Source organism: Gekko japonicus, unplaced genomic scaffold (genome assembly GCF_001447785.1).
Source record: "Gekko japonicus isolate JY-2015 unplaced genomic scaffold, Gekko_japonicus_V1.1 scaffold1390, whole genome shotgun sequence".
Lineage (NCBI taxonomy): Eukaryota > Metazoa > Chordata > Lepidosauria > Squamata > Gekkonidae > Gekko > Gekko japonicus.
In genome coordinates, this window is record NW_015161994.1 from 170,882 (window position 1) to 182,969 (window position 12,088).

Below are 12,088 nucleotides of genomic sequence, written 5' to 3' on the forward strand. Positions count from 1 at the left end.
CTTGCCATGTGATCTGACCTGTAGAGCACCAGATACTGACCATCTATAGCGAACTTGTGCTTCAATTAAACATTTAGTAATTGGCTTGAGAGCTCGTCGTATTTGAAGCACTTCCGAGGGCAGGTCAGGGAAGACAAGAATGTTGTGTTCTCCAAATTTGAGGAAGCGTTTATCCCTTGCCACTTTGAGTACTGCTGATTTTTTGCTTACATCCAGAAACTCGACTAAAATGTCCCTGGGACCTTTGTCTTTGCCAGCCGTTTCTACGCCCAAGCGATAGGCTTTCGTTAAAATTGGAACAGAGTCTGAGGTTGTAAAAGCCATTTCAGAAAGCCAGTTTGTAATGAAAGTTAAAAGATCTTCCGTTTTTTCCGATTTCTCTGGAAAACCCCTAAATTTGAGGCATTTTTCCTTTGCCTTATGTTCCAGGGTAAGCACCTTCTCCTTTAACCATTTTTCATTAGATTGTAACAATAGTATGTCTTCGTGGTTAGCTAGAGATGTATCAAGTGCTGTCTCAGCTGTCTGTGTGGTGTTGTTTATGGAAATTTGAAGCGTCTCTAGCTTATCATTCATCTGCTTCATAAGATCGTTCATATGGCCCATTATTTCCTCCTTAAAGGAAGCAAATATGTCCCTCAGCTCTGTTCTTGTGAAGGGTTCCCTATCCGCCCCATCGTTGCTCACCGCGGCAGTCATTTTGTTTTCCCTCAGACTGTGACAGTTGGGCAGGCCAGAGGGATGAACTGTTTCGGTTTTCCATGTATTAAGTCTTTTCGGGCTAATTTTACTTGCATTTGGATCTCCCTGAGGTTTTCCCATCACTTAGCTTCTGGTAGATTCGTCTTTGCGGGCAAGCGTTTATGCGGGGAGGGAAGGGATCGCTGGAGCTCAGTTACTCAGCGTCCGCCATTGAACAAGCCGACGCCCCGCCCCCTGGATTATCTACTTCATACCTCCCCCCACCCAAATCTTGTTCCTCTCTCAGGTGCTGCTGCACTCGGATCATCTGGCTGTTCTACTGCAGGCCAAGAGGGTGACCCTCTGAAACTCCCTACCTGCGAAGTGGAGCAAAGGGACCTTTTCTTAGGCTCTCCAAGGTCTTGCTGGCTGGCTTCAAGTGATTCCTTGCTTGCCCTTTTTCTCCAAATGCCAAGAAAAGGCTTCTGGCCACACTCCAACAATCAGGTCTAACAGTTTTCATACAGCCAACACTACATCTCAGTCTCAACCACCAATAAACATAAAAGAACACAACTGAGGCGACTGAGCAGAGGAAAGAGAAGAATCACAGCCCCTTCTGTTTTTCAAGGAATGAAGTGCCATAGACACCAAGCTGAGCGGAAGCACCCATGCGCTTTCCAGTAGGCACTGACAGAGCCATGACAAAAGCAGTTTGCAATACTATGGCTGCCCTAGGTCACAGCTGTCTGTTGCCCACTTAAATGCCCCACAAGCTCAGACATGGAACAAAAAAAAAATGTCTCCGATCTTGGCAACCAAAGCCGTTCTTAGACGGCAGAGGCCATCGGCAACAGGGTGAAAGGAGAAGAACCCTGAAAGAGCAGCTTGGGTGCACTGCTCTCAAAAGTTACAGATGGCTCCCCAAACAAAGCCAAGTCTTTAGGATTAAACCCCCCTTGTAAAGAGAACAACAGAGAACTTTGCTCTGCCACTCTGAGGCGGCACCTTCACCGGCAAGGAAGCTTACTCCCAAACATCACCAGGGTTGGGTGGATGTGGATTAAGGCCAGGAAGACCACACCAGTGGGCAAGCAGCCCCTTCGAGCTTTTGCACCGGGCCAGAGACAGAGAAAAGTTGAGCATTCCTCCACATGGGGAGGCAGTGGCAGCTACAACCCATCCCCTCCAGCCAAGGCACCGTCCAGGCCCTCAAACACCAAGAGAGGGGGGAATTGAGGAAAGGTGGGTGCCCAAGAGGTCAGCTCCAGGAACCGCACCAGACAAGCTGGCCTGCCTGAAGCCCCCTCCCAATCCAAGAAGGCCCCCCCAGCCTCGACGGCATGCCCTCCCAAGCTCCTACCTCTTCCTCGAGGCTTCCTTGCCCGGTGGCCTGGGACCTGAAACGAGGGAGGGGCAGGGAGGGGAAGGGCGGGCTTGGAAGCCAACCGGAACACCGTTCTGGTGCGTTCTGCCCCCAAAATAGCCCTGACTTATGGTGTTTTTACATTTTTATATTATAAGCCGCCCTGGGCGGGTTCCCTGGACAGGTGGCATAGACATTTTCTAAATAAAGTACATGGCAAGGGACACTGGGAGTGGATGGCCTTATGTGTGGAGATGGCAGCAAGGCTGCCAGCCATGCCATGCACTGCCTCCAACAGCCCCTCAGTAGCCTCATGTGCTCCCAGCACTGCCAAATTAGTATACAAAAGGGGGCGGATGAACTGTACAAAAAGGGTGCTGCTGCTTGCCTTACAAAGGAAGCCAGCTTCACTTGTTGGCTGCAGAGAACAGATTTTATTCTGCAAGATTATCATGAAAGTGACTCAGCAAAACTCAGGTGGGTAGCCATGTTGGTCTGAAAGCAACAGAACAAAGTTTGAGTCCAGTGGCACCTTTAAGATCAACAAAGTTTAATAATACCCAGAATTAAACTTTGTTGGTCTTAAAGGTGCCACTGGACTCAAACTTTTTTCAGTTCAAGACTGCGTGGTTTTGAGCATTACAAAAACTATATACATTATAACCATTTGACTGTACCATCTGCATATGTCACAAAATGGATGTACAAATCCATACTAAAGTTCCAAAAGAAATAATAGTTATTTTAACGTATCAGTACTGCTGCTTTCTCTAAAGTACAACTACATGGATCTGAACATCTTCCACATACTGTCCCACATACAAAATTACACATATTAAAAATTACTATGAAAGGTGCTAATACCCTTTAAGTATCCTGTATGAAAATGCCCCCCTCCCCCAAAGATAAAGACAAAAAGAAAAGGCTGACCTTTTACAGATGTCTTGAGATGGTGTTGCTATTTCTCTCATTTCAGAACAGGCTTGTTTCACCTTATCTTTGTAAGCTAATGGAAGGCCCTCATCTTCAAAGCCTGATTGGACAGTTAGTTTTGCTGGAAAGCATTCATCACTTCTTGGAACATCACTCAGGGTAGTTTGTCCTTCAAAACTCAGCCTCTTGCCTGAATTAACCAAGAGTCACTACTTTGCTAAAAAAAATCTTACAAGGCAAAAACACAGCAAGACATCTTTGAAATGTTACAAGAATTTTTTATCATATCTTTCTTCACTTTTTTAATAACTGTCCTTGCTAACCATCATCATCTAAAAAAAGATATCAAAGAACTGATGCGGGTTAGCCTTCTTTGTAGCAAGCATCATTCCAATAAAACATGGACTTTCAAAAAACCCAAGCTTTACAAAAATTAAGTACATATTCAGAGGTGTCAAACATAAGGCCAGGGGGCTGGAACTGGCCCATCGAGGGTTCTTATGAGGCCCGCAAGCAACTAGTGCAAAGGAGGGAGCACTGACTTCAGCACAGCAGAACAACCTCATCTGCAGCAGTCAAGCATCATGGGAGCATCTGCCCAGCGTGGCACTGCTGCCTCTCCAGTCTGCCTCTGTGGGTTTTCCTCTGCACCCCCCTCCCAGCCCATGGGGCCTTGGAGTGAGGATGCACCAACTCAGAGCTTACCAGCTGTTGTCCTTTATACAGTTTCTATCTCCGGTACCAGGCATTATGTTTTATGGCACACATGGCCCGGTCTGACAAAGTGACATTTATGTCAGATCCAGACTTCATAACAAATGAGCTTGGCACCAATGTATTAAGGGCTTCAATCTTTACACTTATATAAAAACTTTTCTTTCTACACTCTGCACAAGAACATTTTGTATCCTGTAGCATTAGTAATGATGTGTTCCGACAAGACCATGGCTGCACAAAACAATTTTTATTTTACAAGACCATTGTGAAAATGACTCATATTAAGACTGTGTGATTCTGAACACTAGAAATGCTATATTTGTCATTAAAAAGTTTAATCAACCACTGTTTGATTGTACTATTGGTATATGTTATTGAACTGATGCACAAATTTATATTAACATTATAACATAAATAACAGTTGTTTTGGTGGATCAGTGCTGCTACACACAGCCCCCTCCCATGAGGCTATGTGAAAGAGGCACCAGCATGGTGGTGTTCCAAGTCTCCCTCTTGGAACTTCTCACCAAATCCCAAAATGTGGGAGGGAGGGACACAACTGTCACCTGAAAGTTGACATTATTCCCATCAGAGAGGCAATTTTTCCATTATATTCTTCATTGTGACAAGGGTGTATGTGTGATCAGAACACTGCCTCTTAACCCAGTGAACAGCCAAGGGTAAGCACTGTCCGCCTGCCCAGGACAGGAACAGTCTCAGTTGCATCCCAGGGGCTTGGGAAATATTGGAACATGGACTTTCAGCCTAAAGAATAGCTGAATGGAAATGTTCCAACCCCCCTGACCTGCAATAGTTATGGACCATAACAGAACCTGGTCATGAGGGCAGATCCAGGCACCATCATGGGGGCAGCCCACTTTGCTCAAGATCAATTATGACCTACATATCTGTTTGAGTTGTGCACCTCTGGACTAGTTACTGGATACAAGAAAGGAAAAAATAGGTTTTTTAAAAACCTAAAGTAGTAGTACTAAGGCAAAGCCCTCTACAGTGGAAGTCTGCCTTTATTCTGGACCTATTTACTGGTATTTCCACATGACCAGGAAGTCATTCCCCTTCAGCCTTCTCAAGAAGGATATAGTGTTCCTTCTGTACACTATTCCTACATACTATATCCACACATGTATGCTTTCAGGCTTAATGTTCAACTGGCAATTTTTCTGCAACTTTCCTCAAGAGAATCCACTTTTCATACATTTACTGAATCCTTCCTCCCACCAAGCCCATGTAAGAAGCCCCCATTCTAAAATTTGGTGCACCCTTGATTGCTTTGTCTTCAAAGTTATGGTATGACCTACAAGTTATTGTAACATTAAATACAGACTAAGATGCTTCAGATAGGCCAGTGGTTCCCGAATGGGGTTGTGGGATTACCTGGGGGTGCCAAGAGGCAAGGGGTGGCAGGGGTGCACTGGAGGTGTTGAGCAATTCTTCAAAAACAAGAAAATTCCACTTACTAAGATACTTGCTTGTGCAACTGATGGAACATCATCAATGACTGGTTGCTACTGAGGGTGTGTTGCTTATTTGAAGACAATTATTTAAGAACCAAAAAGGTTAAAGGTAAAGGTTCCCTTGCTCGAAAGCCAGTCAAATCCGACTCTAGGGTTGCGGTGCTCATCTCCGTTTCAAAGCCGAAGAGCCAGCACTGTCCAAAGACATTTCCATGGTCATGTGGCCAGCATGACTAAACACCAAGGCGCACGGAACGCTGTTACCTTCCCACCAAAGTGGTACCTATTTATCTACTTGCAATTTCTTGCTTTCAAACTGCTAGGTTGGCAGGAGCTGGAACTAGAGACGGGAGTTCACTCCATCTTGCGGCACCCGGGTCTCGAACTGCTGAACTACTGACCTTCCACAGCCTGCAGTGCAGCGTCTTAACCACTTGAGCCACCGCAGCTCCATACCAAAAAGGTTAACTGAATACAAATTAAGGGGCCCAATATTAATTTCAATAAGTATAAAACATTAACTTTTTCATTACCTCCAAGGTAGCCTTCTCAGAAGTGCTACCTGTTCCACGCGCAAAAAGGGAATATGAGGAGCATATAGCAAAAAACGTAAAAACCAACAATAAAACTTTCTTCAAATACATTAGAAGCAGGAAACCAGCCAGGGAGTTCCTCATCAAAGGCTCCTAAGTAAGCTCAAAAATCATGGGATAAAAGGACAAGTCCTTTTATGGATCAAAAACTGGCTAATTAATAGAAAACAGAGAGTGAGTATAAATGGGCAGTTCTCTCAGTGGAGGGGGGTAAGCAGTGGGGTACCGCAGGGATCAGTACTTGGTCCACTGCTTTTTAACTTGTTCATTAATGATTTCTGCAAATTTAACTTGTTCATTAATGATTTCTGCAAATTTAACTTGTTCATTAATGATTTCTGCAAATTTAACTTGTTCATTAATGATTTCTGCAAATTTAACTTGTTCATTAATGATTTCTGCAAATTTAGCCACTTCACTGCTTAAGCAGTGAAGTGGCTAAATTTGCAGATGATATGAAGTTGTTCAGGGTGGGCGTCAACATGGCAAATGGGGTTCAATGTGGCCAAGTGCAAGGTGATGCACATTGGAGCCAAAAATCCTAAATATAAATACACGTTGATGGGGTCTGAACTGGCAGAGACTGATCAAGAGAGAGATCTTGGAGTTGTAGTAGATAACTCACTGAAAATGTCGAGACAGTGTGTGACTGCAATAAAGAAGGCCAATGCTATGCTGGGGATTATTAGGAAGGGTATTGAAAACAGATCAGCCAATATCATAATGCCCCTATATAAATCAATGGTGAGACCTCATTTGGAATACTGTGTGCAATTCTGGTCACCACACCTTAAAAAGGATATTATAGCTTTGGAAAAAGTGCAGAAAAGGGCAACTCGAATGATAAAAGGGTTGGAACACTTTCCCTATGAGGAAAGGTTAAGGCGCTTAGGGCTCTTTAGCTTGGAGAAACGACGACTGAGGGGTGACATGATTGAGGTTTATAAGATTATGCATGGGAAAGAGCAGGTAGAGAAAGAGGTACTTTTCTCCCTTTCTCACAATACAAGAACTCGTGGGCACTCCATGAAACTGCAGAGCGGTCGGGTTAGAACGGATAAAAGGAAGTACTTCTTCACCCAAAGAGTGATTAACACATGGAATTCACTGCCACAGGAAGTGGTGGCGGCTACAAGCATGGACAGCTTCAAAAGGGAATTAGAGGACTGGATGGGCCTTTGGCCTGATCCAACACTGGCATCTCTTATGTTCTTATGTTCTTAACATCAATATATATATGTAATACAAACTATACAAAATACATATATTTACTACAAATTGGTTTTAAAACAGTTATAGGCCCAAATATAGCCTCAATAAGAATTCAGATCATACAATAATTATTGCAATAATAATATTAGTCATTATAGGACCAAGTTTAAATTATGTTCTGATAAGTATCAGTGACTCAAGGCAAGGATGTTCTATATAGGCCTCATATGATATTGCCTTGTGTCCAAATTAGGTACATGTACTTTTCGTAATTAGGTACCTTTCCATTGTGTACATGTACCTTTCCATTGTGTACATGTACCTTTCCATTGTGTACCTTACCATTTTGGTCCAAAAAAATCAATTTAAAAAGCGATGGGGGGGAGGCTACCCTACCCCAGAAAGAGCAGCCGAAAAAGAAAGAAAGTGAGGGGGAGAAATTGTGGCTTTGATGGGAGAATGTTAACTCAACTGACCGGTGTGCAGACTAGTAGAAATTGTGTACTTTAAAAGACTTTCAGAAGCAGTAAAAAACTTTTACCTTTAATGTAAACAATGTCTCATCGGGGTGAAAAAAATAGCGCCCAGAGTGAAACCTTCTTCAGGAACTGCTAGCTCATCTTCTCTGGCTCCCAGACCGGAAGTAACCACAGATATCTCCAAGATTATTACTGCAGCATTGCGCCCTCTACTGGACCTGATGACTAACCTGAACAATAACTTTGAAGCTCTACAAAAAGAACTGAAAGAAACTAATTCAAGAACAGAGAAGACAACTAAAAAGCTGAAAAAGGTTGATGAGAAGACTAGAGAATGGAGGCAGTGGAAAAAGAGAGGACCTCCGAGAAACAACAGATATTACAACTTCAACTGGAATGGTCAGCATATGTCCTGAGATTTCAAGGTGTTCCAGAACAAAAAGATGAGAACCTGAAAGAGATTTTGAGCGAAGCCCTAGCTTCCGTGGCAGGCTGTAAAGCGGAACTTCTACAAAGCGACTTGGATATGGTATACCAAACCTATCCAGAATTCATCAAGAAAAATAAACTGTCTGGTGAAGTATTTGTGAAATTCTCTAAAAGGTCAAGAAGAGATATGATACTGAAGGTGACTAATGGAGAAGAAGCGAAAGTTTTAAAAGATGTTCCATTTGAGGTGAGAAAGCGGAGGAAACAATACAAAAATATGACTTTATTTCTACAGGAAAATTCCACTACCTACAGATGGATAATCCCGGAAAGATTTATCTTCAACTTTAAAAAGAAAAAAGAAAAGATTGACTCTGTCCTTAAAGCAAAAGTATTTTTGGAACAGCATCAAAGCCCAGCGAAAGAAAAAGAAAAAGGGAAAGTAGAGGACAATATTGTCACAGAAGAACATAGTTCCAGAAGCAGTGATAGCTCTCCAAGTAGCTCCTCTGAGGAAGATTTTGACTCTGAATCAGAATTAGGAGTCGTGGCTCCTAAATCATTTAAGGTCAAGCTGCTCTTTGATAAGAACAAACGTGGAGGGAAAAAATCAGCTAAATAACCCAATCCTGAAAGTCTGTTTATTCTTTTCTTTGTCTGTTTACTGAGATGCACTCACTACAACTTTGTTTGTACTGCTTAAGATAGAAATACTAACTTTTAATGTCCAATTATGTAAAAGCTAAATTATGAGGAAACATTAGATAACCAAATTTTAAAACTTTTTTTGATCCCTGCTTACTCTGTATTTTAGTTTAGTTTATTCCTTTCCCCTGTACCCGGTAGTGTGTAGAGATAAAAAGCAATAAAAAATGTTTTAATAAAGCGATATGGGGCCAGTGTAACATAATAGTATGTTGCTTATGGGGGGGGGTGCCAAATGTCATTCATCATCAACATCTGTGTCATTCATCATCAACATCTGGTTGCAAAAAATCTCAGTGATTGCCTGTACAAATCATTACACACTGTCATTACTGCAGTGAATAAAATTAACACCCATACTCTCAATGATCGCGTATTCCAGGAGTTCTGTGTTGAGAGTGATGAAAATTTTGAACCTTTGCTGCTTCATACTGAAGTTGTTTATCAAAAGGCAACTGTGTAAGATGCTTTTGCAACCTTTTTGACATTGCTGTGGAGTTTTTTTGAAAACATGAATACTTGGCTCAGTGATGAACTCAAAAGATATCAGGCATGATATTGTTTGCAAAGTTCAATGAAATTAATTTGCAGTTGCAAGGAAATGAGGTCACTATTAAGGCCAAATCTTCAAAATGAACTTTAGTCAAACACTATATAGGCCACTGTGAGCTATACCAATTTCTGAGCTAGAAGAGAAAGGTGGGATACAAGATGATGACCTGCAGGTTTTTTGAGACTGTTTGGATATGCTGCATGAAGATATGTCTGAGGATCTTCTTTCAATGGAAATTCCAGATTGAGTAATAAATCCATTTTCAGATACTGAGAAAGCCGGAGTAGGGGAGGAAGAACTAAGTGAGCTACAAAATTACATTGCGCTGAAGCTAAAGTTTAAGAAATCATACGAAGACTTTTTGTTTCTGACTGCAATCCAACACTATGGACTGTGGTTAAGAAGCTCCTTGTTGCTTTTCCAACATCATATTTGGTGGAATGTGACTGCAATTTGGTCATCCAACTTTTTTCCCAGGCAAAGAAATTGACTCCATGGTACTAAACATGGTGATTCAAGGCTTCTGCTAAGTGACTTTAAACCAGTCATTGGGAAATGGGTATCATGTCATCAAGGCCATCAATCACATTAAGAATTTACTGATAAGTGAAGTAGTTACTAAATGTGGTATCTATGATTCTTGCTAAATGGCTATCAGACTTTGAAAAGCTGGTATAACTGGATCAAGCTCATTAATTTTGTTGAATAAATTAAACTAAAATGTTTTAATTGGATTTTGAATGAATGTGCAATTAATTGTTATTGTTTTGAATTTTATTGTTATTATCTTCCTTAGTGGGTTGTGTAATCGCTATTCTGAATAATGCCTTTTAGAGGGTAGCGCAGAGGGCACTAGGGATAAATTTATGGAACCAAAGGGGTGGTGGCCTGAAAAGGTTTGGGAACCACCGAGATAGTCCATTTTCACAATCTAAAAACAAATTTGTTAACAGATAATGTTGGTAAAAAGAATTAAATGGAAGCGAACTTACTCTCAACCGAACTGAATATTTTATCATTGAGAAGATTTCCATGAGAGGCAGTTCTAAACAAACATGTACGGGCATTTCTGACCTTCTCAATCTCCTCTGAATCCACTGGCAGTTTAGGGGGAGGGATGTGATAGTCTTCATTGCTCGTTAAAGATAACAGCAACTTTGGCTTCTGTTAAAATAGAAACAACAAAATACAACATATGAACTGGCTTTACATTATAATACCTGTTAATGCAAAAGCAGACTAAAATCAGGGGAAAGGCCTTCTGCACAGTCATGGTTCCCACCACAAAAGCTATTTACTGAGAATCTTTTCCAACAGCAAATTTTCCAAAACCTTAGAGCCACCACTGGAAAAACCATGTTTTATATCCTAGTTGGTAGTACCTGCCTGATAGATGATACTTGAAACAGGCCCCTTGAGATCTTAGGACACATGTGGGCTCACATGGAGAAAAATCTTTCCTGAGATATGCCAGGCCCATGCCACTGTACTAAAATTCTACAAAATCTAGTTACAAATTTCAAAAAATACTGTATTTTTAAAGAATGCAACTTGTCATTAGGAGAAAAATAGTATGATAGAAATTAAAATAACTGGTGTACACAACATTAATCCAAATAGGAAGAGCGATTTCACAAAATATGTGCAGCGATTCCACAAAATTAGAGAAACAAGCATAGAAAGGGGTAGCAGAATTAAAATTAACTTTACTGAGAATTTCAGTTTGCATTATTCTAAACTAAAGTTTCCAGCCTTTGTGCCTACAAGGATCTGCTTAAAAAAAGAAAAGTCCTTCCTGAAGGAATATCTGAAACTTACACAAAGTCCCTAAATTTTAATATTATATCCAATTTAATGATGAAATAATAATAAACATTTGTGAAGGGCTGCACTTTTTAAAAGCCTAGACGCGCTGTGTAAACAGACAAAAGACTCTGAAGCATTAATTCTCCACAGAGCCAGAGAACCTTGAGTGACAGGCTGTTCCAAGAGATCTGATCGGTTAGCATCAGCTGAGCAAAGACTTCTTGAACTGGGTGCTGAGGAGAATCCAGTCTGACTTCAGCCCTAGCTTAGAAGAGTCAAGTACTGACAATTTTTGAATTCAGCCCTGACTGAGAGCAGTTTAACACAGACAGGAGAACTGGGGGAAAGTTGGCAAGGAGCAGTGGATAGTTAGATGGAAACTCCCGTTCAGACCAAGGAAAGGGGATAGATCTTCTAGAGAAAGAAGAATTTCCCTACCCAGTCAAACAGAAGAAGAGATTGGATTTATACCTCGCCCTTCACTACCCAAAGGCATCTCAGAGTGGTCTACAATCTCCTTTCCCTTCCCCTCCCCACAACAGACACCCTGTGAGGTAGGTGGGGCTGAGAGAGCACTGACAGAAACTGCTCTTTTTCAAGAACAGCTGTGCCAAAACTATGGCTTGCCCAAGGTCATCCAGCAGGTGCAAGTGGAGGAGTGGGGAATCAAACCCAGTTCTCCCAGATTAGAATCTGCGCATTTAACCACTCCACCAAACTGGCTCTCAAACAGGGACTTAGCTCTGAAGAGTGCAGAGATCTATGGTCTGGTGTGGTTAGAAACTGCCTTTAAAGACCTTAGAAGACAGTTTAAAACTCAACATGAGTACTGGTGTTTCAAGAGAAAGGGTTTGGGTACTGGAAAGAGTATACCAGCCTTCTGGAAATCAAAAGAGCCAGAGAATATCAAAGAAAGTCTACTGGAATATTTGGGAAAACACTGGAACAAAAGCCTCTCAACATAAAGTTTTAAGTAACTGTAAATAGCTTAAGAAACTATAATTTATCTATTTCCGCTACTTCCAACAGTTTACTCAATACTTCATCTGATCTGGGTACACAATCTAGTTTCCAATATTTAGCCCAGAGTATTCTTGCTGCCGTTATTACATACGCAATTACATATTTCTCATTAAAAG

General features: G+C 41.5%; 1 protein-coding gene across 1 annotated transcript in view; it reads right to left on the reverse strand.

The window, feature by feature from the left end:
- The window catches only part of ARMC2 (armadillo repeat containing 2), a 118,394-nt gene that overhangs the window by 98,592 nt on the left and 7,714 nt on the right, over positions 1 to 12,088 (reverse strand). Inside the window, exons 3-5 of the mRNA XM_015405401.1 lie at positions 10,136 to 10,307; positions 2,978 to 3,170; positions 41 to 715 (exon numbers count right to left, since the gene is read on the reverse strand). Of these exons, the coding sequence (XP_015260887.1) occupies positions 41 to 715; positions 2,978 to 3,170; positions 10,136 to 10,307 (1,040 nt within the window). The remainder of the gene's footprint in view (positions 1 to 40; positions 716 to 2,977; positions 3,171 to 10,135; positions 10,308 to 12,088) is intronic.